Genomic DNA, 24,218 nt, shown 5'->3' with positions numbered 1-24,218 from the left:
CTCTGGAGAGAACTTACTGTGAAATTTCGATCCTTAAAGGTGGTCAGATGTTTCAGCAGGGCCTGCTGCGACAGGACAAGGGGTAATGGTTTCCAACTAGAAGAAAATAGGCTAAAGCTAGAGATAAGGAAGAAATGTTTTACAGTGAGGGTGGTGAAACACTGTTGCTCAGAGAGGTGATAGAAGGTCTACCCCTGGAAGCATTCAAGGTCAGGTTGGATGCCGCTCTGAGCAACCTGATCTAGTTGAAAAGCGGACCTGGATCTGAATCCTCCACAGCTTTCTTTGCAGGAGGCAGGCTCTGACCTTTATGCACATCCCTGCAGGTGCTGGGACCCTGGATGCTTTGCTGAGGCAGTGGATGCTGCTGGGCCAAAGCAACTGCTGCAGAGGGCTGGGACAGGATGTCCACTCCTTGCACACAGAGATGGTGTCAGGAATCACTACAAAGCAGATTCTAGGAGCTAGGGAGGGTGTTTTACCCTGCCTGTGGCTCCATGCAGCATGACCCCAAGTGCCACACAGGGCTCTTGCTTGCTGGGCTGCAAAGCCCCTCCATGCCAGCATAGCAGTTTTGTGGTGCTGCTCCTGCATGGTGTTGAACTGGAAATAAGTGGGAGCAGCTGTGCTGCTGCACACAATAAGGAGAACAATGAAATGCTTAAGGAAGTTTTTTCACAATGCTAAAAATGTGTGTTTCATTTCTGGGGAAGAAGTGAGTAAGCCACATTTATTTTGTAGAATTTGCCAGTGCCTAAATTTCAGCCTCAACCATTAAGAGCTGGAAGGGGCGGGCAGGAGGGGGAGCTTAGTCTTGGGAGGTTTCGAGTCTCTGGATCTCAGACCCCACTGAGCTGGAAAAAGGGCTGAGTTGGTGGCTGGGGATGTGGGATCTCCAAAGTGGCCTAGGGTTTGAGAGTGCTGGAGTCTGGGGTTTTCATCTAGAATCCTCTCTCAGCAAAGCATAAGAAAAGCATTTGCTACCTCCTCTCTGTCTCCTTTGAGGTCTATCACTTGGAAGACACTTCATCTTTTTTGGAGCATGGGCTGTGCTGGTGATGGCCTCCCCTCCTGACACCCCTTCTGGAGGACATTTCTTGAGAAAGCAGTTTGGCAAAAGTCAGAGGAGAGGCTGCTGCTCTTCACATCTGCACAGCCTGTGACTAATCCCTGTCAGCTCCTTCCTTTTCGTTCATCACTTTAGGAAGCTTAATCTCTGCCTCAGTGCTTTCTTGGGTGACCCTAACAATCTTCTTTTTCCAGTTCACTTCCCTTTTGCCCTACTTTCTCCAGAATCATGATGGCACAGCTGTTTTCCAGGAATGAGTTCCTTTTCAAAGGTATCTCCTTTGTGTCTCCTTTGACTTGACTTCCAGGCACAGCTCAGAGGATGTCTTGCATTCATTTCACTCTGGCTGTTTTCTCCTGATCCTCTTTCTTCTCCCGCTCCTCTTCCTTCTCTCTTTTGTGCAGGACTTCTTGGACTGCTCCTAGTTTGCTTTGAGGATGTGCCCAAGCAAGCGTGTTCATGGTCCCTCTTTCAAGAGTCCATGAAACTTCCATCTGAGGTTTGCTCTGCTTGCTTTTCTTTCCAGTTTTCTAGGAAAACACCCCTGAACTATACACAGACTGGGGCAGCAGCATTTTTCACGTCTCCCACTAGACATTCTCTCAGCTGAGTTGGAAAGACCTTTCCCATATCTCAGAAGTAAAATAGAGTCGCGCACTCTAGAGATGTCATTTTCTTGCCAACCAGTACACTGCACAGCTTAAGAGGACCCCACATCATTACCTGCTTTCCTCTCAGCCTCCTAGGGGATGGATTTGAAAAAGATTAATACTCTCACTACCTTCTTTTGGAAGTGATCTATCTGCTCTGTGGGGGGAGGGGGAGGAGGGAAAGCATTTGGTCTGATTTTATATGTGCTAGGAGTTTCCTCTTCATCACTCTCAACGCTTGTGTACACGCAGGTGACCAGACCTCCTTCCGAGTTCAGGTTCGTCAAGTGGAGGACTATCCTGTGGACCTCTACTACCTGATGGATCTCTCCCTTTCCATGAATGATGACCTGGATAACATTCGCAATCTGGGGACAAAGCTGGCTGAAGAGATGCGAAAGCTCACTAGCAATTTCCGGCTGGGGTTTGGCTCTTTCGTGGACAAAAACATTTCTCCTTTCTCCTACACGGCACCAAGATACCAAAACAATCCCTGCATTGGGTAAGTTGTAGGTGTAACCCAAAGGGATGAACCCTGTGTTTGCACAGAGCCTGGCTTCAGGCTTCTCTTCCCATTCTTGCTTTAAATAATGAACCACGCTTCAGTTCTGGCTTTTGGGAATGCTGGCTAGCCATGGATGTCATTGTGATACTCCAGAACGATTCCAAGTAGGACGATTTCCAGTTTTGCAGTGGCTGGTGGGAGATGTCTGCATCCAGAGTTGGGAAACTGTTGTATCAGGAGCCTGAAGCTATTTTTAAGTACCTGAAGAGCTTGCAAGCATAGCAGGCTTTTTTACAGGCTTTAAGAAAAAGGAGCAAGAGCCAGACATTTCTGATCCTAGCTCTGAGTCATAGTTTGGCCTTGAGTAAATCAATTATGTCCTTTATCTCCATTTTACAGGTAAGAGACCAAGACAATGCAAGTCCTTCACAACAAAAGTGTTTGGGGGAAGTGAGATTTGTGATGGCCTGTAGTACTGATTAATGAGTTCTTGTGAAGTCTTTTGAAGATGTCAGGCAGATTTTTTTCATCTGTTTAACTGTGGAAGGAAAGCAAACTGGCAGTTGCAAGAGACACAAATGATGCAACTCGCTTTGAGTTCTATCACACCCTTCCTTGGTTTTGGGTTTTTTTTTTTTTTTTTGGGTTTTTTTTTTTTTGGGGGCTGCTTTTGAGTGTCTTTGCTAGTCTTTCATTTGGGTTTTAAGCACCAGAGTCAGGACCAAGTCCATTGAACTGGGGATTACTCCAGAGTGAAATTAGGTGTAGTGGAAGGTGTCCAGATGGGTTTGGGTGTTGGCACGAAGAAATGAATATGTCAGCAAGTGCCCTCCTGGAATGATGTCACCACTGATGCTTACCTTCATGGTGCCCATCCTACCCTCATCCATAGGTAGGATGCTTGCTAGTCATGTAAGGGCAATAAGGTTAGCACTTCTGAGTTATCCACAGACATGTTGTAGGATCACTGCATGAATGGATGTCAGCCTCTGTGAGTGTATGTCCTTTAACCTTTCCATATCGGGGGCAAACTAAAGACAGCATACATTAGCTGTGTTTCTAGATCAGCTTTTGGCATTGACCAAGTGTTTGGCATCTCTTTGCACACTGACCAGACAGAATTATCTGTATTCTGCTTTTGCCAGTTCTGTCCAGAAAGGAAGGTGAAATGGATTTTAACGATGAAAACTCATGCTCTGGCTGTGAAATGTAGCTGAAGGTGACCATGCTCTGCCTCCATGGCACTGTACACCATAGCTTGTTTGCCCCAAATTTGGCATGGCCTCAGAGGGATGCTCTCAGTCATCTCTGTCTTAGTCTTCATCACCTACTCATGTTGCTCATGGACTGGGGACAAGATTTTACTCCAGCTGGAGAACTCTCAGGAGCTTTGTTTGGCTGGTGTGTGATTTAACTGAAGTGACATGGCTTTTGATGAATGAGACAGAGTGAAGTATGCAGGAGGAGAGGGTAGGGAGAGGTGTGCAGCAAGTTATGCCTGAAACTGCTGATGTCTTTCCATCAGGGCATCCAGAGCAGTTGCCTTGTTTTTTCCCACTGTGATCAGGCTATCTGCACGTCTTTTTTGGTTTTACCCAGGTGGTGTCTTTTGTGTTTGAGCTACATCAAGCTAGCCTGGTCTTGGGAAACCATTTAGTATGGATTGCCCAAAGCAGCTCACGTGGTGGGTGTTCCCTTCCAGTTGTTATTTGTCTCCTCTTCATCCACATGAGGGGTGCTAGCTCCCCACTGATCCCAGGTGGTGACACCTTCCTCTGCCTGCTCTGGAAGCAGGCTGTTGCTGCTGCCAAGTGGCTCACTGATGGGGCAGCAAGGTGGCTTCTCAGGTTGTGGTTTTATTTGCAGCTACCTCTAGTGTCAAAGTAGACTTTCTCCAGTGGCCAGCTTACATCTAAGAAAAGCTGCAAGTAAATGTTATATGCAGTGGGTGTTTTTTGCCCCTGATCCAGGCTCTCTCCTCCTCCTGCTTGCATTGATGGCTGTTGTCCTGCAGGGCTGGGTGGGGTACAGCCCAATTTTCTTGTGAGGTCTGTCTAGGATCCATTGTTCTGTCTCTATCTCATCCCGGCTCACTGCTTATCCCTGCTCCTGGCTCAGCATCCTGCCCGGGACCTCCCAGGGAGCCAGGATATTGTCTTTTGCAGCAATGGTGTCATTCAAGAGAGATAATATGAAGGAAATAACCACTGAATTTAAAAAGATAAGGAAGGAAAAGGGTCTGACCAAGCACCTAATTGCCCATCTATCTGTGACAGGATTTGTGGAGGTTACAGACTGAGATAACCTACCCACACTGCTGTGTGCCCTTGCCTAGTCACTCAGATATCCACTGTCCAGCCTGTTGCTGCCTGCAGCTTCTGCCAGCAAACCTGCATGGAGTGTGGAAAAAAAAACCCAACCAACAAACCTACCAAAGAGGGATTAAATTGTGAGAGGTGGGACCCTATAGTGTGTCAGTTTTCTTTCAGCCACCAGGGCTCTGAGAAACCAAGCACCTAGAGGATTTAAGGGCTGCTTGCTGAGACCCTGAAGAGCAGAGGCTTCAGACATGGCACAGTCCTTGCCTTGGCCCTGGGTGCAAGTCTGAACATGAGGTTGATCACGAGGGATGGCTCTAATAGCCATCAGGGCCCAGGGCAGTGGGACCTCCCCTGTGGTAAGGTATGTGCATGGCTATGTGGGTGGAAATCCCTGCTCTGGGGTCCTTGTTGAAGGATTTGAGTTCCCAGCAATAGTAAATCTTAAATACTCTTTTGTGTAAAAAGCCTCTTACAATTTACCCATAGTAGGTCATGTGTCAGCCTCAGTCAGATGCCTTTAATTGTTCTCTGGGTTTTATCTTTGAAGATAAGAGTGAATTAGTGCCAGCCAACTCCTTTTAAAATACTTTTTATTCTTAACCCTTCTTGTTCTTCTGCCCAGCACACACTCACTGATGTCCTACACCACAGGAGCTGCCTGCTCAGTTCTCTTGACCATGCAGTGAAGACCAAAGCTGCCTCCTGATAGTTTTGTACAGAAAAAGTTTTCCTGGTAGCCTGCTGAGGCTTTTCTTTGCCTTAGGGTGCCACTCCTACCATTCTTCTCCAGTGGAGCTGTGGGAAACAGAGATGGTGTTTGCAGGGAGAGTGGGAGCATGCATAAGCTGGAGTTAGTTATTAACACATCTCATGTTGGGCATGACATGCCTGGTGACGTGTAGTGGGTGCAGGGTAGCAGGTACTGCCAAGAAAACCAGATAACTGAGTGAAAATGCAGATTGAAAGATAGGGGGAAAGTAGTTCTTGGCAGTGCCACTCCCATGTGTTGGCCTTTGACACCAACCTACCAGTTCTGCAGGTGAGTGGCACAGCTCCCACCACCCTCCTTGGCAAGGGTGTCTCTGCCAAGAGCACCCTCTGTGTCACTGCAGGTCTTGTCATGCCCTGTGGATTCTCAGCGTGAAAAATGCTTTACTGGTGCTGAAACTACAGAGCTTCATGGTCCAGAGTGGGCTGGTGCTTGGTGTTTCCACTCACAGCTTACATAGAGAGAGATGTTCAGTCCTGGAAAGATCTCTGGAAACTTTAGCTGCTTAAAGCTCCTGGTGGGGGTAAAAAGCAAAACAAAAAAGGGCTCTACTGCATGGTTTTGTAGATAAATAGTCAGAAACTGAAGTGTTCAAAACATGAAGCCTTGTGGAAATATTTCATTCCCCTTGTAACAGTGTGAGAGCTGAAATCCCCCCCACTGACAATGACCAGGCTAGCTCAGTCTGGAAGCAAATGAAAGCTGTATTTACAAGGAAATCTATAATCTATGATGAAATGCAATTAATATGTACAAATATACAAAATTCACCACATTTACAAATATGTACAATCAACAGAAAAGCACAACCAAGCCCCCTTTGCTTGCCCCAAGAGGCCTCCCCCCCAGCCAGAAGGAATCCCCCCAACTCCCCCTGGCAGAAGGCAGAGTCAAGAAGCAGAGAGGCTGTTAGACTTAGTTTGTCAAGGTCAGTGTGTTATCTTCAGCCAGAAAAGAAGAAGAAGCAGCCAGACAGCCCAGCAAGCAAGCTGAGAACTCAGACTGCCCCGATTTTGTTTTCAGTAGTAGTTCTTAAACATTTCTATCTCTTCAATGGAAGTGTTTAGAGAAATCATTATTTTGCTTTCCTACACCCAATGGTGATTTATTTACATTCCTTCACCTCTTCTGCTTGAACTTTGTGAAGAAAAATTAAAAAGACAGTTTTAAACCATCACAGCCCCGGACAGAATTTTGGAGACCAACTTGGTAGAGCTGGGAGCTTCTGCAGCTCTTGGATGGTGATGTGTTTCCTCCCAGCTGACCGCTCCTCTGTTCCTCCTACAGGTACAAGCTGTTTCCCAGCTGCGTCCCGTCCTTTGGCTTCCGCCACCTCTTGTCCCTAACGGATAAAGTTGACCGTTTCAATGAAGAAGTCCAAAAGCAAAAGGTTTCCCGCAACCGGGATGCTCCAGAGGGCGGTTTCGATGCGATTTTGCAGGCCGCCGTCTGCAAGGTGAGTCACTCTGATTTCTGGGGCTTTACAGCAAAGCAAAAGAAGAGGAAGTTTCTTCCACTCTGCCCTTGGACTAGGATAAAGCTTTGGTATGCCATGACTACTACATTTGTCTTGCAGAAGCCATGAAAAAAAATGCCTTGAAAAGTCATGGCTGTTGCTTTTGTGCATGACAGGCGAGGACAAAAAAAAAAATGTTTTTTTCTACTTTGAAGGGGTAATAATGGACTTTTTCCAAATGCAAAGGAATACTGGGATTTCATCACATGGTTAGACTTGTAATGGTTTGTCTTGCAGGTGCTGATCCCTGAGCACTTGGGATAAAATGCTTTAAGATTCATGTACAGCTGTGTGCAGCAGCACTGTGCATTGGCTCAATACATTTCTTCAGTGTGTGTCAAGCATATCTTGCAGTGTCTGACCCATGCTGAGCTTCCCACGCTCTTACCTTCCCCCTGCTTGCATAGGACTGAGTGATGCAGGCACTGATAACCTGCTTGCTGTCTTTGCCAGCACAACTGGAGGTGTTAGCAGTAACTAAAGGCAGAGCTCATTAGCTTGGTGCCATATTAGATATGTTCTTAGAGGGTTAGGAGGTGTTTGCTTAAACTTGTTCTGGAGAAAGTATCTCTGTTGCTCTCTATCACATTGTGCGTTGGGGATGGAAGTGTTTATTCTCTTCTGCCATGTGGCCAAGCTTGCCAGGGCTGGCTCCAGTTTCTTTTTTCCTCTCTTGACATACAGTTTGGTTTTGCTTTGCTCTAGCCTTGCATAGTACTTTTGGTTGGGCAAGCTTTCTTCTGGGTCTGGATTTTGGGAGTCAGGAGATAGGCATCGTCTGCAAGAGTGATGGGATACAGGCTTGTGGGAAACCAGATCTTCCTTGCCTGGGTTGGCTTCATTTATGCTTCATGCTCTGCACAGGATTGAACCTGCCCTGTTGGATATGATGCCACCCAACAGTCATCCTTCCCCTCTCTGGCACAGATATTGTTGTTGGCATGACTGCAGTGTTGCTTCCAATACTGGTCTGGCCAAAAAGTGCTTCTCAGTTTTGAAGAGCTGGCTCTCATGGTTAAAGCAGAGACAGCTCAGGATGGTGAGTCAGCTGTGCCTTCCAATGTGGTTTTTCTGCAATTCCTTCCATCACAGTATTGCAAAAATGGGACAATGTTTCCCTGTGGTGCAGAAATAATGGTGTGTGTCACAAGGGCTCATTTTGCAGGTGTTGGTGGGAGACAGGAGACCTGCAAGATATTTCCTGCACTTCTGTGCTAATCTCAAACTATTGGTAAATGACCAGAATGTTTGTCTGTTGTTCTTGAGCACACAGAAGATGAACTTAGATGCTAATACCATCTAAAGTAAGATATCTTCTAAAGAAGTATATCTTCTAGGAAGGATGAGCAGAAGTGAGCATGTTGCATTTGCGTGACTCTGCATGATGTGGCATGTCACGACAGAGGGATTTCTGTAGCCATGGCAGTTAATTAATTACCAGAGCTTGGGTGTGGGAAATAAAGTCCATGGAACCGGAGCATGAGGCAGGAGGACCTGCTGTGCCATAGCTCACATGGCCTTGGCAGCCACTCGCTGAGGGTGGAGCAGCTGCCTGCTGATCACAGGAATGAGCACCAAGGACTCCATCCATCCAGAGTTAGAAAAGCCAACATTTCAAGTCAGCTGATTGACCTCCTAAGCCAAAATAGGTGTTTAGTGGGATGTGATGGCCCAGATTGGTTGGTGGCCATGGGTTGTGGTGGCCTGAGCACAGACAGGGTGGGTGGAGGTGTCAGGCACCTGAGGTGACAGTCAAGTGCTGCTTCTTGATGAGGATATTCTTTGCTGCCATGATTGGTGCTATGCATCTAGTGGTGACTAATGAAGTATCTTGGGGACTAAACCCTGTACAGACAGTATCTACTAATTCAGGAACTGTATTCCCCCAGTGCAGGGTCAGCAGCACACGAATACCTTGGTGCCTTCTGAAGTGGGTTTCCTCATCACTACTGTGGTATTCCATTGCATCTCACTGAGATGCTCCAGCTTTTACCAAATTTCACCCTCTCCACCATATTCTAAACCCAAGATTTAGGGCAATTATGACCTTAGAAAGTTGCCTGCCCTAGGAGCTATGCAGCGTGTTGGCCATGAAGTACTTTGTGTTCGGCAGCAGTGTTTGTGGCATCCAGGGGGATGTGCTTGGGAGAGCCGGTCACAACACGGCAGAACCTCGCTGCCTCCAAGCCACAGCAGCCAAGTGTGGTCTTCTCCTTCCTTCCAAGTGCTAAGGTGTCAGAAACAATGCTATTCTGTTGGCTAGGTATTTTTACACTACAATTCATATCAAGATTTTCTTCTGCATGAGCTGTCTAAGAGCTCTGTAGTGCTCAAGTAACTTTTTGGCCTGATTTTCAACCCAAGTTGTAGGGAAAGTGTGCACAGCTAATGCAGACTAATAAGCAGGCCCAGGGTTTGGCTCCTTTCTGAAAGATGAAGATATGGTAAATGTTATTCTGGAGGCAATGAAAGACCCTGAGACAATAAGCCTTTATCCTGATACTAGTAGGGTAAGCCAGGAATATTAATCAGCCTTCTGTAATTATGTTTGCCATTTGCAGTATTTTGGTTTTCTGCCATTCTTTAAGTGCAAGCATCATATAGCTTGGTGGTATGTAGAAGTTTCAGATCTTATACACTAAGATAGTATAGTGCTGGATTAGAAAATAAAGTGTCTTTTGAAATTGTTTTAATTGATGCTTGCTAGACACTGGTGTGTGGAGATGGCCAAGACACCTGGGAGACATAGAGGTGCCTTTTAGAGCCACACTAATGAGGGAGGTTTTGGATTTTAATCTCTAAAGCATACTTGTTTTGCACTCATATCTGTTTCTTGCTTCCATAAAGGTCTGCATCTGAGAAACTGGTGGGGTTTTAGACATATTGATGAAAGTAGGGACATCTCTGGCAGTTGATGTCTTGGTAATTGAACCTTTTTTATTCAGCACCCAAAGCATAAACTTAGATGTATATTTCAGGCTTGGAGATACTGATGCAGGGGTTTTCAGCCTTTTCAATAGTGTTTGGAGGGCTGTGCTGAGACAGCTGTGGCAGTTTAGCCAGTCACTGTTGGCTGTAAGGAGTGAGAAACTGGTCTTTCAGGGTAGGTATGGGAGGCAAATGTAGTTGGTCATAAGAGTAGGGGCAAGATCCACAGCGTGCCCAGCCCTGCAGAGACACGTCTTCCCTCTTTGCTCTGCCGCGGAGTCAGGTCCCACCCTTGTTTTCAAAGTCCTTTATATCCCATGAGGATCAAAGACCAGATGAGAGAGCAGATGTCAGTGCAGGTTTTTTTTGTTCAACAATCATAGTCCAGTAAAAATAAATGAAACTCTCTTTGGTTATTTGTTTTAAACAGAGCAGAGTGTGGCTGGGTTTTGCGGCGGAAGCTGCATGCTGAAGAGCTGGATTTTCCAGTGCCTGGAAGCCGCTGGCAGAGGCAGTGTGAGATGCAGTGGCTCCCCAGTGTGCCAGCCTCTCTGACTGCTTTTTACATAGGTCTGCAGCTTGACCACCCCATCTGAGACACCCTGGTCTGATGCTCCAAAGCATCAGTTGCTGAATATTGGCACCAACATTGTGGGTGCTTGTTGTTTTTTGGAAGTGAGTTCCTGAACTGAGCAACCAAAGTGGTTTTGAAGCTGTTTCTATGAGAAAGTGTTGGAGGCACAGAGAGTTGATCTGTAAAAGGGATGTTTAGTCCTTGGTTGGAAATTTGGCTAAGCCCGTAGGTAAACAGCAGTGTCACTGCTAAAGGGGCTTCATAACTGCTGCTGGAATGCAGCTCATTTTTGTTGTGTGCAGCACATTTCTGAGGAAATGAAACTTAAACTGATCCTTTTAATCTCTTTCAGAGTTTCTTAGCCTCAGCCATCAAATAAAAGGAAATTCACTTTGGATATGCAAAGAAAAGTGAACTGGATGGGCTTCTGTCTGGTGGCTGAGTAGACTGAGAGCTATTTCTTGCATTGTATAGAGCCATGATCATTTAAGTTGAGTTCTTAAAGAATTGCATTTTGGCATGAAGTTCTTGTGTTTTGTCCAGTGGGGTCATTTCAGAGAAATGACTCATGCTTCCCAGAGCAAGAAAGTCCTCATTGCATACTCAGCTGAACTGTAATATGCTGGTACATGGCAAAGGATGTATATTGCTAAAGATACCTTCCTGTGGCCTTATTTGCATTGTGTGGATCTTTAAAAAGCCATTAAAGAAAAAAAAAATCCTTCTGCAGTAGGGAGGAAATAGAAAGTTGCTCTGGAATGGTGTCCCTGAAGCAAGTGTTATATTTATCTGAAAGATCAGCAGGCTTTGGGCTGTGACTCATATTTTAGAGGCAAAAATTGTGCTGGCAGCTGTGATTCTGTGTCCTTCTTCTGCATCCTTCTGCCTGCTGTGCCGTCTTGCCCTGCTTGGGCCAGCTCTGTCCATAGGAAGTGTCTTTGCAGTTGGGCTGTGGCAGCTCATAGGCATCTTACTGCAAAATAAGGCAAAATTCTGATTCAGCTGTGGAGTTGAGTATATTCATCTGTACTGTGCCCATCAGAAAGCTTTTCCCAGCTTTTCCTTCATCCCTTCCCATGGGATGTGTGCTGTGTTGCTCTGGGCTGGGAGCTGGAGGGAGTGGGATACTGAATATCTGTGAGGAGGGAAAGTGTGGGGCTATGTCTTCGCTGGCAGATGGGCAGGGTGGCCAGTCCAAGGAGAAGATCTGGGACATGAGGCTTTCTGGCTCAAGACTCTGCTGTGGCAGGATCTCCTTGCCATTCTTGGCAGGTGGGAGCTCAGACTGCTTGTCTTGGCCTGAGCTGCCAGTGGGTGCAGCCAACATGCACAGGGGTGCAGTGCTATGATTTCCAAAAATTTCCTTTGGGCTTCTCTGTTTCCCTCCATTTCCATTGCAACAAGCAGATTCAGTGTGCCGTGATAGGCACAGGTCTGCTCCTAGAGCCAACATGAAGCCAGGAACCTGGGGAAGCTCTGTGGGAGGGCACCATTTATCCACTGGATGTTATCCCTTTATATAGGAAAAAAACATATAACTCTGCATCTCTCCTCATGAAGAGATTGTGATAATGTCTGGTCCTTGCATAGAGTGCCTGTGCATGCACATGGGTTCACCAAAACCAGCCCCTTCAGGCAGGGACCTCACTGTCTGTTACAGCTCAGAAACAACCTCTGCAAGCAGGTGGTAATGAATCTGCTGAGTGGGGATGTTGCAGCTTTCACTGTTGCCTTGCCTACTTCACAAATCTGAGGAAACAAAGTCAGATTAAATATGTGGAGGGATTTGGCCTGTCTCTTTTGGCTATAAAAGCAGCTAAAACTCTTTTTCTTGGATCTGGGTAGGGAAGGTCTGGTGGACAGTCCACATACCTCCCCATGCCTTTTTAAGTAAGTGTGTTGGAAGGAGATATTGGGAAATGGTAGATGAGCCCCTGACATTTTGTTTTCTGGCCAGGGATGGGTAGACAGGAGCATGGTGCTCTTCTAATTAGTGCTAATGGGTCTGCTGCTGGATGGGCACGTGGCTGGGACCGTGTGCAGGATGAGGGGCAAAGCTTGGGCTTGGCAGGAGCAGGCCAGGCATCTCACAGGTTTGTTTTCCCGCAGGAGAAGATCGGCTGGCGTAAGGAGGCATCTCATCTGCTGGTCTTCACAACGGATGATGTGCCACACATAGCCCTGGATGGGAAACTGGGGGGGCTGGTGCAGCCCCATGATGGCCAGTGCCACCTGAATGAAGCCAACGAATACAGTGCATCTAGCCAGCTGGTGAGGGCTTACATGGGGGGTTCGTCCCTTGGAGAACTCAGGGTGTTGGTGAACCTCTCAGCTACCCATGACTCCAGCAGCCTGTGGCAGGCTCACCACCTGACCAGCATGGTTTCACCTGCTGCTACAGTTTGCAAACAAAATTTGCAATCCTCCCATAGTGAATGTTTCTGTGATGCTCAAAAAATTTATTTAGGAGCTTAGTGAGTTCCTTCAGGGTTCATTGCAAGGGAAAGAAAAAGGGCTTGGTGTCCTGAAAAGCATCAGATCTTACCTGCAAAGCATAGAGGAAACTTAAAATGTCATCTCTTTTCTAAAATGTCTAGTGGACTGTCAGCTTCTCCCTGAGGAGGCCGAGTCTACCTTGAGGTGATTATAGCAGTAAGCACAACGGGATGCTTAAGACTTTGAGCTCAACACGAGCATAGATCTTAGCAATAAACAGACAAACTGGCCAGTTTTTTAAAATTTAAGCTCAGTGGAGGAAACTTCTAGGGTGAAGGAGCTTTTGCCTGCCACCTCATTATCACATCCTTCTGCAGCAGTCTGCTTTATTCATCAGGTCACAAGCACTACTTTCTGCACAGATGTCACCTCACAATAGCAGGCATTTCTGGATGGAAGCTAAGAAGGTTTCCTCACAGAAACCTTTCCACCCACCTGGGCAATCCTAGCAAGTATCTGTATACTGGGGTGCAGTTTCCATACTGACTGGGAAGATGACATGGGAATGCAACCTTGATGTTTCTGTGTGTAAGTCTTGGTGGCTCTCAATCAGCTCTACAGTTTGCCACTAAATGAACTGCTTTTTTCCAAGGATAGCACTTCAGAAGCAGCCTGAGATTTTAAACTCAAGCTGGTCTCTTCTAAGTGATCCCTGGTTCATTATTTTGTTTCTTGTAAGGAGCTAGAGCAGTATTTTCCTGCCATCCTCTCTGAGAAGGCTGCAGAATTTAAGGAGCTTATTGTAATCTCTTTTTGCTTTCGGCATGCAAAAAGAGCAGGCAGTAGATATTTCTGCTTTGGGAGAAAAAAATCAGACTTCTCCACTTGCTGCAATTCTAGATCTTCCTGCCTTGCATACCTGGAGGTAGCAGCCAGCTTATTACACACGTGTGTCTGCTGATGGCAAAGCAGAAAGAGGAAAGAAAGTAAGCCAGTGTTCAGGTGTTCTTGCAGCTAATTGTGTTGTCAGTCATATAGTCTAATGAGAGATACAACAGAAATGTTTAAGGACTGACAGAATTTCTGTTATTTCATCTGGGACTGTTTCTCCCACAACAAAACATGCCACTTTTTGGAATGAGTTTTGCTGCTGGGGGAAGAATGAAATGAGTATTTGTTTCTGTGTTACCCATCAGTTTCTTTGCCCTTGTTGTGCCCTTAGGATTATCCTTCCCTGGCACTTCTTGGGGAGAAACTCGCTGAAAACAACATCCACCTGATTTTCGCTGTTACGAAAAGTCATTACATCCTGTACAAGGTGAGTGCTGCTGAGCCACCTAGCCTGGGATGAGACTGAACTGTCTCTTGAAAGCATCTTCCTGCTAGTGCCATGTGGTGGAGGCAGCTGCAAGCATGTGTGTGGAGCCATGAGTGCACATGTGCAGCCATGAGTCATGTGCAGATGTGAACATGTGTGTGCACCTGCAAGTGTCTATGTGTGCAACTATGAGCAGGTGTGTGCAGCTGTGAGCACACATGTGCATCCACAAGTGCCCATGTGTGCAGCCATCAGCTAGTGTGTGCAGCTGCAAGTGCCCATGCATACATCCGTGCACATGTGTGTGCAGCTGCAAGTGCCCATGCATACATCTGTGGGCATGTGTGTGCAGCTGCAAGTGCCCATGCATACATCTGCGCGCATGTGTGTGCAGCTGCAAGTGCCCATGCATACATCTGTGAGCATGTGTGTGCAGCTGCAAGTGCCCATGCATACATCTGCGCGCATGTGTGTGCAGCTGCAAGTGCCCATGCATACATCTGTGGGCATGTGTGTGCAGCTGCAAGTGCCCATGCATACATCTGTGAGCATGTGTGCAGCTGCAAGTGCCCATGCATACATCTGCGCGCATGTGTGTGCAGCTGCAAGTGCCCATGCATATATCTGTGAGCATGTGTGCAGCTGCAAGTGCCCATGCATACATCCGTGCACATGTGTGTGCAGCTGCAAGTGCCCATGCATACATCTGTGAGCATGTGTGTGCAGCTGCAAGTGCCCATGCATATATCTGTGAGCATGTGTGCAGCTGCAAGTGCCCATGCATACATCTGCGCGCATGTGTGTGCAGCTGCAAGTGCCCATGCATATATCTGTGAGCATGTGTGCAGCTGCAAGTGCCCATGCATACATCTGTGAGCATGTGTGTGCAGCTGCAAGTGCCCATGCATACATCCGTGCACATGTGTGTGCAGCTGCAAGTGCCCATGCATACATCTGTGAGCATGTGTGTGCAGCTGCAAGTGCCCATGCATACATCTGTGAGCATGTGTGTGCAGCTGCAAGTGCCCATGCATACATCTGTGAGCATGTGTGTGCAGCTGCAAGTGCCCATGCATACATCTGTGAGCGTGTGTGCAGCTGCAAGTGCCCATGCATACATCTGTGAGCATGTGTGCAGCTGCAAGTGCCCATGCATACATCCGTGAGCACGTGTGCAGCTGCAAGTGCCCATGCATACATCTGTGAGCATGTGTGCATGCATCTGTGAGCGCACATGACCCCATGCTGGCGGCAGGCCTGGCAGGGGCAGGCTCAGCTCACTGTCCCTCCCCCCTAGTCCTGTCAATGAAAAGCACTAAAGCTTCTTTGAGCAGACAGATGTATGTGTTCGTGAGCATGTGAGGACCTAAAATAGACTCCAGCTTAATCTCGATGCTGGGACAGCTGCCAGCTGTGCAGCATGCAAGAGAGAGCAGAAACCTGCTCAACCCATTCTGCAGTGACTTAATCCCATTACCTAATCGCACGCAGCATTTCTGCCCAGCTGTGTTTTTCCATCATGGAGTCCAGGGCCCCAACATGCCACAAACAGTCTGAAGTCCCTCATCATCCCTACTCTTCCCTCCAAAAGAAAAAGTTGACCTGAGCTCTAAGGGCTGGCTTGTGTCTGGAGCTTCCCCATGGAGTTTTTCTCCTCTGTGGATGCAGGGGAGGGTTTCAGGCAGGGTTGCTTTTGGAAACCTCTGCTCTGGCTCTAGAGGCTCAAGTGAAAACAGCAAGCAGTCGTGTTGCTATGGTTGAGGTGCTGCTGGTAGCCCACGGAGAGGAGAGCGGGAGAGCTGAGCTCATTCCCCACCCCCTCTCCTGGGGATGCTTGTAGGTCGTGAGGCGAGACAGGGCAGCCACACCTCCCTCCCCTCAGTGCTGGCTTTCCAGGTTGCACAGCAGCTGGGTCTTGTCCCCTCCGGCAGCAGGGTTGGGTCTGTTAGTCCCCATCCTGTGGCCATGAGCTCTGTGTAGTGTTTGCCATGCCGTGTTAGCAATGCTTGGCTTTAAAAAGCTCCTCAGTAACATCAGCCAAGCTGTAGCACACCACAGGATGATGGAGCAGGGTGTGTGGCTGGTGTGCCTGGTGCATGGGTGCTCCCTTCTCACCCTCTGCTTTTCTCTCTCCATTTCAGCATTTTCTTTAATATCTCCTCCCCCCCCCCCCCGACTCCTTTTTATTTTTTTTTCCTCAAGAACTTTACTGCCCTGATTCCTGGGACAACAGTGGAGATTTTGCACAAAGACTCCAAGAATATAATTGAGCTGATCGTCAAGGCCTACAATGTAAGTGTCTTTTAATACTGCAGCTGCTGTTGAGTGAAGTGCCAAGAGCTCAGATGGCTTGCCTCTCCTGGGTGTGCTCCTCCCAGCTTGGGCCACTTCCTTCCCCAGTCCCCTACACATTGCTAGAGCTGGAGCATCCATCCTGGGAAGGGAAACAAGGTGTGTGAGGTGGCAAAGGAGCATGATGGAAATTTCATCTCATGTCTCTTGTGCACAGAATGACCCTCAAAATTCAACCCTGATCTAAAACTATTCTCTATCAGAGCATCTCTACCAGTAGGTAAAATAGATGATTTCTTTACTGTCTGATATTCAGAGGCCTCTCAAGGTGTGGTGGTTTTAAGGCTATGCCTTTAATTTCATTTCATAGAATTCGAGCAGAAAAGTAAAAGAATGTAAATAAATCACAACTGGATGTAGGAAAGCAAAATAATGATTATTCGAAACACTTCCATTGGGGAGATAGAAACCTCTAATAGTCAGTTCTAAAAGCAAAGTTCAGTCTGTCTGGTGTTTTTTTTGCTGGGCAGTTTAGCAGGGTGCTTCTGTGTTTCTCTTCTGGCTTTGCTTCGGAGATAACACACCTGCACACTGACCTTGAAAGCTAAGTTCTAACAACCTCTCTGCTTCTTTTCTTTCTTCCTTTTGCCAGGGGGGATATGGAGAAGGCAGGGAAGGGGGAGGCAGAGGGACAGCTTTCCTTGCTTTGGCCAGGAGGGTTTTGTGCTGTTTCTGTTAATTGTACATGTTTGTAAATGTTGTAAATACTGTATATTTTGTGTATATTCATTGCATTCCATTGTTTGTAAATACAGCTACATTTGCTTCCAAACTGAGCTAGTCTGGTGGTGTTAATGTGGGAGGGAAATTTCAGCCCACCACACTACAACACAAGGGACTGACCAGGATCCAGCTGAGGTCACATCCTTGCACAGGTCTCCATGCAGCACAAGTTGGTTCTCAGCACCCCATGAGCATCACTGTGTCTCCTGTATCCCAAGGGAGCCTGCCTATGTGGCATTGCCAGTGTAGCCATTTCACCACCCTTCAAGCCTTTGCAGAGAGAGATAAGCTGATAAAAAACCCACTGGGGATTTGATGCCCCCACCCCTGCTCCCTCTTCTTTGCTTTGAGCTTCCCAACAGTGCAGCTGGCTGGAACCATTAGGATGCAGGCATCAAGGTGCCTCTTGGAAGCTGTGTGGGGTCATCTGCTGCTGAGGCTGTGTTCTTGTCTGTTCAGCTGGCTGGTGGGTAGGGGCTGAGACCCCTGAGTCTGCTGCCAGGAGCTGGCAGCTCCTGCCTGTATTGCGGGCAGCCTGGGGTCACAGAAAACCTGGCACCTGCCCAGGTCGTCTCCTCTTGGTAGCTTTGTTTTCTTCCTGAAATGAAGGAGGAAATTCTCACTGAGGGAGAAGGCTAAAATTTCTGATTCCCAAGTGGGTGTGAACCTTTGTTATTCCTCATGGGAAGGAAAGTCTGAGCCTGGAGAAATCCATCATCTGTGACAGAGGATGTTTTCTCCTGTGGGGTGGCAGTGGCTGGTGCTCTGAGCCTAGGCTCAGCCTCTCCAGAGTTTTGGCCATCTCTGTTTCTCTCTAATCTTCTTCCCATGCTGTGTACATCAGACTTGTTCAGGGTTTATGTTACCCTGAGGTCCCTTTATCCCATCACTTCATCTTCCATCTCCCTTTTTCTACTTCCCGGCAGAAGAAGCAAGAGAATTGGGACTGCTTTTTTCTCTGCCCTCAGTAAGAAAAAAACCTCTTCCCTCAAATCCCAATGTGCCTGGGAAATGAAAAGGCTCCTTCACGACTGTGCCCAGGATGATAGCAACACCAGGGAGTCTCTTCCTGGGCACATGGGCTGGGCTGGGACTGAAGGGAGCAAACAGGACACTGGTTTAAGAAACGCTCTCCTATACCCAGTCCAGGCAGGTCTCAGATGTGTTTCTTGTTACACCACTGCTGCATTTCCCATGGCAGGTAGCCTTCACATCAGCTGTCTCTGGAGCTTCTGCCAGTTCAGGATTTCCTTGTTCTTACACTGAAATGATGCAGACTTTGAATTTCCCTTGGGCTATAGCAAGCAGCTTTATTTCAAACAGAGATGTTGCTCTATCTCAGGGACAGGCTTTTCCTTCGGGTCTCTCCAGCATTCTCTGCACATCCTTGAAGGCATAGCAGGCATGGGGGCCACTAAACAACACAGCAGAAAAATCTGCAGCAGCCCTTAGTGGTGGCTGTGGTGCTGTGAGAAGGTATTGGGCTGTGTAAGGGTGCAGTAGGTAATAATGATATTATAATTAAAGGAATAGCTTTACTATATAGGACTATTAAGACAATTTGGCACTTGTATAAGAACATCAGAAGGGTCCACACAAGGTCATGCAGAGGGCTGACCTGTTATCCTGTCTTCTGCCATGCTCTGTGCAGGAAAATGAGATGATGATGGATGCTCTGTATGTTCCAAATGGTCACCCCAGGAGTGGTTCTTCTGCTACAGCAGAAGAATCCTCAGGATTTGGCTGGCCAAAACATGTATTTCCTGCTTGTTTCCAAAAGTTTCTGATATGTGAACCTTGGTTTTGTGTGGCAAGAGGTCTGAATTAGCATTTTTCCTTGGTCTGGTCACTTTGGGAAGGGTTGAGGACAAGGGGGAGAAAGGGATGGAGCTGCAAGGTGGCTTTGGCAGAGAAATGTATTTGTACAAAAGCTCCATGTTGAAAGCTTTTGTAGTTTTTGGACAGCACTCATTTAAAAAAAAAATCAGTTCCAGCCATTGGAAGAATTAAACAAAACAACCTTATTCTGACATAATACTTACAAACTTAATTTTGTGTTGACTTAAAAAGTCTGTGTGTGCAGCAAGGCTACGAGGTAAAAGGCAGAAGAAAGATTTCTTATTTCTTTTTTCCCATGGCAGTGTTTCCAGATGATTCATCTAAAAAACATATTGTTTGGTGTTTTCTCCTAAGAGGAAAAATACATTTTTCTGAGCAGCTGGGTGAAATGAAGAAAGCAGGACAGAGTTAATGCTGTTTTACACCTTCTCTATGCCGTATGACAGATGTCACAGGATGACTGCCAGTGGAGAATAAGGCTTTGTGCTTTGCTAGGGGCTGGTTTATGGGGAGGAGGAAGTACAGATGTGCACACAAGACTCTGACCTTCAGCTCAGAGTTGCTCCATTTGTGGTTGAGAATGTTTTCTTCTTTCTGGTTCTCGTGCATCCTTAGCATTTCAATGCTTGCTACAGTGTTCATCACGCCAATCCTGGAGGGCATAGGTCACCCACAGGGATTGTAAGCAGCTCTCTGTGAGTCTAGTTGCACGCATCAGTGTCAATCCTAAATGTCAATGTGCATGCAAGGGTGATTTTTTTTTTTATATAAGTGCAGAGATAGCCTAGCCAACCTCTGGAAACATCAGGAGAAGAGACTAAAGCAGATGAAAGACACCTTTGAGAGCCTGACAATTTGCTTTCCCATTGTATTTCTAGAGTATCCGGTCGAAGGTGGAGCTCACAGTCTGGGACAGCCCTGAAGATGTTGGCTTGACCTTCACTGCCACATGCCAAGATGGGTTGTCCTATCCCGGGCTCAGGAAGTGTGGAGATCTCAAAATAGGAGATACGGTGAGTCTGCCTTTTGGTCTGTTCCCTGGAGAAGCAGTTTCACTCTCTGTCCAGCTCCTTACCCTCTCTCAATGAGTGGTCCTGGGTGATAAAATACAGTTTAGCGCATCCTTCTCCGCTCTCCTCATGCTGCCACGTTAAATCAGACATCCACAGAGAGTAACTTTGCTAGAAGTGACTCTGGGTGGTATAGATTAGCCCAGGGTCAGATGTAAGGAAAGAGGGAACGCGAGCAGCTTGTCCGCAGCACCCTAAGCCAAAAGGTCTTGATCAGGCAGCAGAATGCAAGAGTCAGGAATGGGCTTTTTTCACCTATAATCCCAGGTATTCACATCACACTCCCACCTGTGAATTTGGATTGCTGTGGTCTGCTGATCTCTTTGTGGTCTCTTAAATATTCAAGATTTTCATGTTGCTGTATGAGGATCCAGGCCTATATTAGCATCCCTGCAGGGTCAGAGAAGTGATTGTCCCCCTGTACTCTGTACTGGTGAGGCTGCATCTAGAATATTGTGTTGATTTTTGTGCCTCTCACTAGAAAGACACTGAGGTGCTGCAGCATGCCCAGAAAAGGGCAACAAAGCTGGTGAAGGGTCTAGAGTACAAATCTTATGATGGCTCAGGGAACTGGGGTTGTTTAGCCTGGAGAAAAGGAGCTTCAGGGAAGACCTTATTGCTTTCTACAACTGCTTGAAAGTAGTTTGTAGCAAGGTGGGGGTGGGACTCTTCTCCCAGGTGACAAGTGATAGGACAAGAGGAAATTACTTCAGATTGTGCTTGGAGAGACTTATATTGGACATTAGGAAAAATTCTTCACTGAAGGGGTTATCAAACATTGGAACAGGCTGCCCAGGGGCATGGTGGAGTTGCCATCCCTGGAGTATTATATGTGGTACTTATGGATATAGTTTAGTGGTGGACTTGGCAGTGTTAGGTTGGATTTGATGACCTTAAACATCTTTTCCAACCTAAATGATCCTGTGATTCTAATCTAAACCTGTTCTTTTTTGAGTGAAGAGATCATGGTTAACTTTGGAGGCATTGCAAAAAAAAAAAAAAAAAAAAAAGGACTGGATGCTCAGAAAAGCAGCAGCCCTCCTCCCCTGTGTTCAGTTCCTAGGATTATCAGGTGGCAGAATGGAGTAAAAATACAACTTGCTCCTTAATGCCAAAAGTATACACAGCATAATCCATCCCATACTTTTATATATCTCTGTGTATATATGTATATATATAAGCCAAGCTTTACTGTTTTAAATTGAATGTTGATACAGCTAAAGGAGTTGATGGGCTCAGACCAGTGGGGGAACTCCCTTCTCTTCTCCAGGCTTTTACTGTCTGCAAGACCACGGGTGTGGGTTTGTTAGCAGCCTGATTGCCTTATTTGAGAAGAGTGACTCTGCAAACATACCAGAGCCCTAAGTGCTGAGACACATAAAAATAGTTTGAAACACTCCACAGTAGCTGGATTTTTACCCCACCATAAAAGGATCATGCAGAATGTTAAAGAGAGTGGTGGCCTCTGCTTTTTTAGCTGACCTTACTGGATCTCTGATGGGCCAGTAAAAACAATCCCTGGAGTATTGCACATGCCCTCCTTGTTCCCTCAGGAAAGCCTGAACCCCTGAGGTAGCAGAGTTAATCTGGTGATCATGGGCTCTTGGCTTTGGCATGAGCAGGGGGTGTTGCTCCAGCTGCTGCAGATTGCACCATATGGGAGCTTGGCACTGGGTGCAGCAGAGAGCTGGCGCTGGTACATCCCCCATTTTAGGTGCACCTGAGTACTGAGGTGCCTGCACAGGCAGACATGCCACAGGATCATGGGGGTCCTGTCTCCTCATTCCCTTTTGTTCTACTTCTCTCTACCCCATTGCTTTCATGTGGATCAAGATCTGACTCCTACTAAGAAAGTTTCCCCAAAGAGGATAACGCTGGCAGTGGGTCTTAATCTGCCAGGGGTTTAGTCCTAGGGCTGTGGGTGTCAGCAGGTGAAAGGGAGCAGGATTATCCTGATCTCCTTATTTTGCTTTCTGATCTCTGTCTCCTTTGTAATTTGAGCTCCTGGCCTAATTGCTTCAGGTCTTGGGAATGAGAGGAGGCCACAAGAGGTTTCCTGGAAGTGAGCTCTCCTAGCTGGAGGTGGTCTGCACTTCACCGCTTGGCATGTGGGGCAGTGCAGGCAATAACAGGTTGAAGTGACCCCAAATGTCTCCAGAGAAAAATCATTCCCTCCTGATGCCTAGGAATGGGGCTCATTTTCTTGGAACAAGGTTAATCCTCTTTGCTAATCAGCAGCTTCAGGCAGTGCTGGCTGCCCTGAGACTCTCATCAAACAGCAAGATTAAACTGGGGGGCAGGCAAATGGCAATAGGACAGTCTTGGTTTTCCCAAGGAGAAAATCCCTGACACTGGGCTGTAGCAACAGAAAACAAGTAGAGGAGTGGTGTATAGCTGTGTAACCTTTTGTCCTAGTTTTGGCTGTCATAGAGTTAATTTTCTCCCTAGTAGCTGCTGCAAGGTTGTGTCTTGGCTTTGTGTGAGAATAATGTTGATAACACACTGATGTTTTAGTTGTTGCTAAGTAGTGCAAGTCCTAAGTTAAGGATTTCCCTGCTTCCCATGCTTTTCCTGTGAGCAGGTGTACAAGAAGCTGGGAGGGAACATTGCCAGGGCAACTGACCCAAACTCGCTAATCTTAATAAGAAGCATCCATCAAAAAATGGCCTGTTAGCAGTGTGCTGTTAGCCTGGGACTATGTAACTGAGACACATTCTCTATGTCCAGACCAGGATTCCCATAAAATCTTCTAAATCCATGGTCTTGTAGGCGCCTTAGGTACTTCTGCTGTGTTCATTAGATCCTTGATAGTGCTTAGTTTCACAGTTTATTATTTTAAATACCTTGAAAATCAGGCTATTTGGTAGAGTTTTGCCCTGTTGGTTTCATGGGAATAAGTAAGCTTCTTCCCACTTTTCAGAAACCAGTGGTCCCTGATGGGGAAAATCACTGCTGCTGACTAACAATAAAGAGTTAAAAAATGTTAAGGATGTCAAAACCCTTGTGGGACTAGCAGATGTTAGTGCATTGAGGTGCAGATTCCCTTGTGAGATCTACATTTGTTTTGGGGCTTTTTTGCACACCTGGGAGCGAAGCTGAGAGTGCTGAGAGTGGTCCTGCTCTGGGTAATTGCCCTATAGCTTTTTCTCAAGACATTTGTGCTTCTTTCCTGCTTTCCTTCCCAAGACATTCTTTATGACCATTTTAGAGGCGTGCGTGTTAACTTACATCTCAACCTGCTTCCCCACCAGGTTTCCTTCGAGGTGGCTGTGGAGGCACGGAGCTGCCCCTCTGAGGACACCTCTCACACCTTCACCATCAAGCCTGCTGGCTTTCGGGACACGCTGGAGGTGGCGGTAACCTACAACTGCCTGTGTGGCTGCACCGGCCGGGCGGCACCGGCCAGCGGCAAGTGCAGCGGCAATGGGACCTACGCCTGCGGGCTGTGCGAGTGCGACCCTGGCTACCTCGGGGCCAGGTGCGAGTGCGAGGAGGGCGCCAGCGCCGATGTGCACAACGCCATGTGCCGGGAGGCGGAGGGCAAACCCCTCTGCAGCGGGAGAGGGGAGTGCAGCTGTAACCAGTGCCTCTGCTACGAGAGCGAGTTCGGAAACATCTACGGGCCCTTCTGCGAGTGCGACGACTTCTCCTGCGCCAGGTACAAGGGAGTCCTCTGCTCAGGTAGGAGCCTTTCTTCCCCGGCACCCTCTGCTTTGCAGGGATGGGAGAACCGCCCCGAGATGGGAAAGGCTGCTGGGATGGTGTGTGCAGGGTGTGGGAGGGGCTGAGCCGTCCCTGCCTGCTGAAATGTGCCGTGCCCTGTTTCTGGAGAGATCTGCACTCCCTTTCTTTTCCTTACCCTTACCCCTCAACCCCCCCCCCCCAAAAAAAAAAAAAAAAAAAAAAAAAGAGGAGATATTTAAACGCTTCCACGTTAATGATCAAAAAGTGTATTATCCCCGTCAGAAGTGAGCTTCCAGCATTTGAGTGAAAGGCTCTACTTGCAGTCTTGGCCTCTCCCCAGGTGCCATGAAGATGTCTTTTCTTGGTGTTGTTATTTTGTCATAACCATGCACATTTCTTGCACACTGAACTATATCCCTAGGAAAGAGTAAACCAGCTCAGGCTTGAATTATCTGAAGCTGTTT

The 24,218-nt window shown here is 47.2% G+C and overlaps 1 protein-coding gene across 2 annotated transcripts in view; it reads left to right on the top strand.

Moving 5' to 3' along the window:
* The window catches only part of ITGB5 (integrin subunit beta 5), a 63,659-nt gene that overhangs the window by 15,713 nt on the left and 23,728 nt on the right, over nucleotides 1-24,218 (top strand). The window contains exons 4-10 of one of the 2 annotated variants that reach the window (XM_054380804.1): nucleotides 1,972-2,221; nucleotides 6,602-6,770; nucleotides 12,442-12,603; nucleotides 13,991-14,086; nucleotides 16,289-16,378; nucleotides 19,879-20,013; nucleotides 23,322-23,751. In XM_054380804.1, coding sequence (XP_054236779.1) covers nucleotides 1,972-2,221; nucleotides 6,602-6,770; nucleotides 12,442-12,603; nucleotides 13,991-14,086; nucleotides 16,289-16,378; nucleotides 19,879-20,013; nucleotides 23,322-23,751 — 1,332 coding nt within the window. The remainder of the gene's footprint in view (nucleotides 1-1,971; nucleotides 2,222-6,601; nucleotides 6,771-12,441; nucleotides 12,604-13,990; nucleotides 14,087-16,288; nucleotides 16,379-19,878; nucleotides 20,014-23,321; nucleotides 23,752-24,218) is intronic. The other variant, XM_054380805.1, reaches the window with a different exon arrangement.

Source organism: Indicator indicator, chromosome 5, assembly GCF_027791375.1.
Source record: "Indicator indicator isolate 239-I01 chromosome 5, UM_Iind_1.1, whole genome shotgun sequence".
NCBI lineage: Eukaryota > Metazoa > Chordata > Aves > Piciformes > Indicatoridae > Indicator > Indicator indicator.
This window is presented reverse-complemented; position numbering and strand designations above follow the sequence as displayed.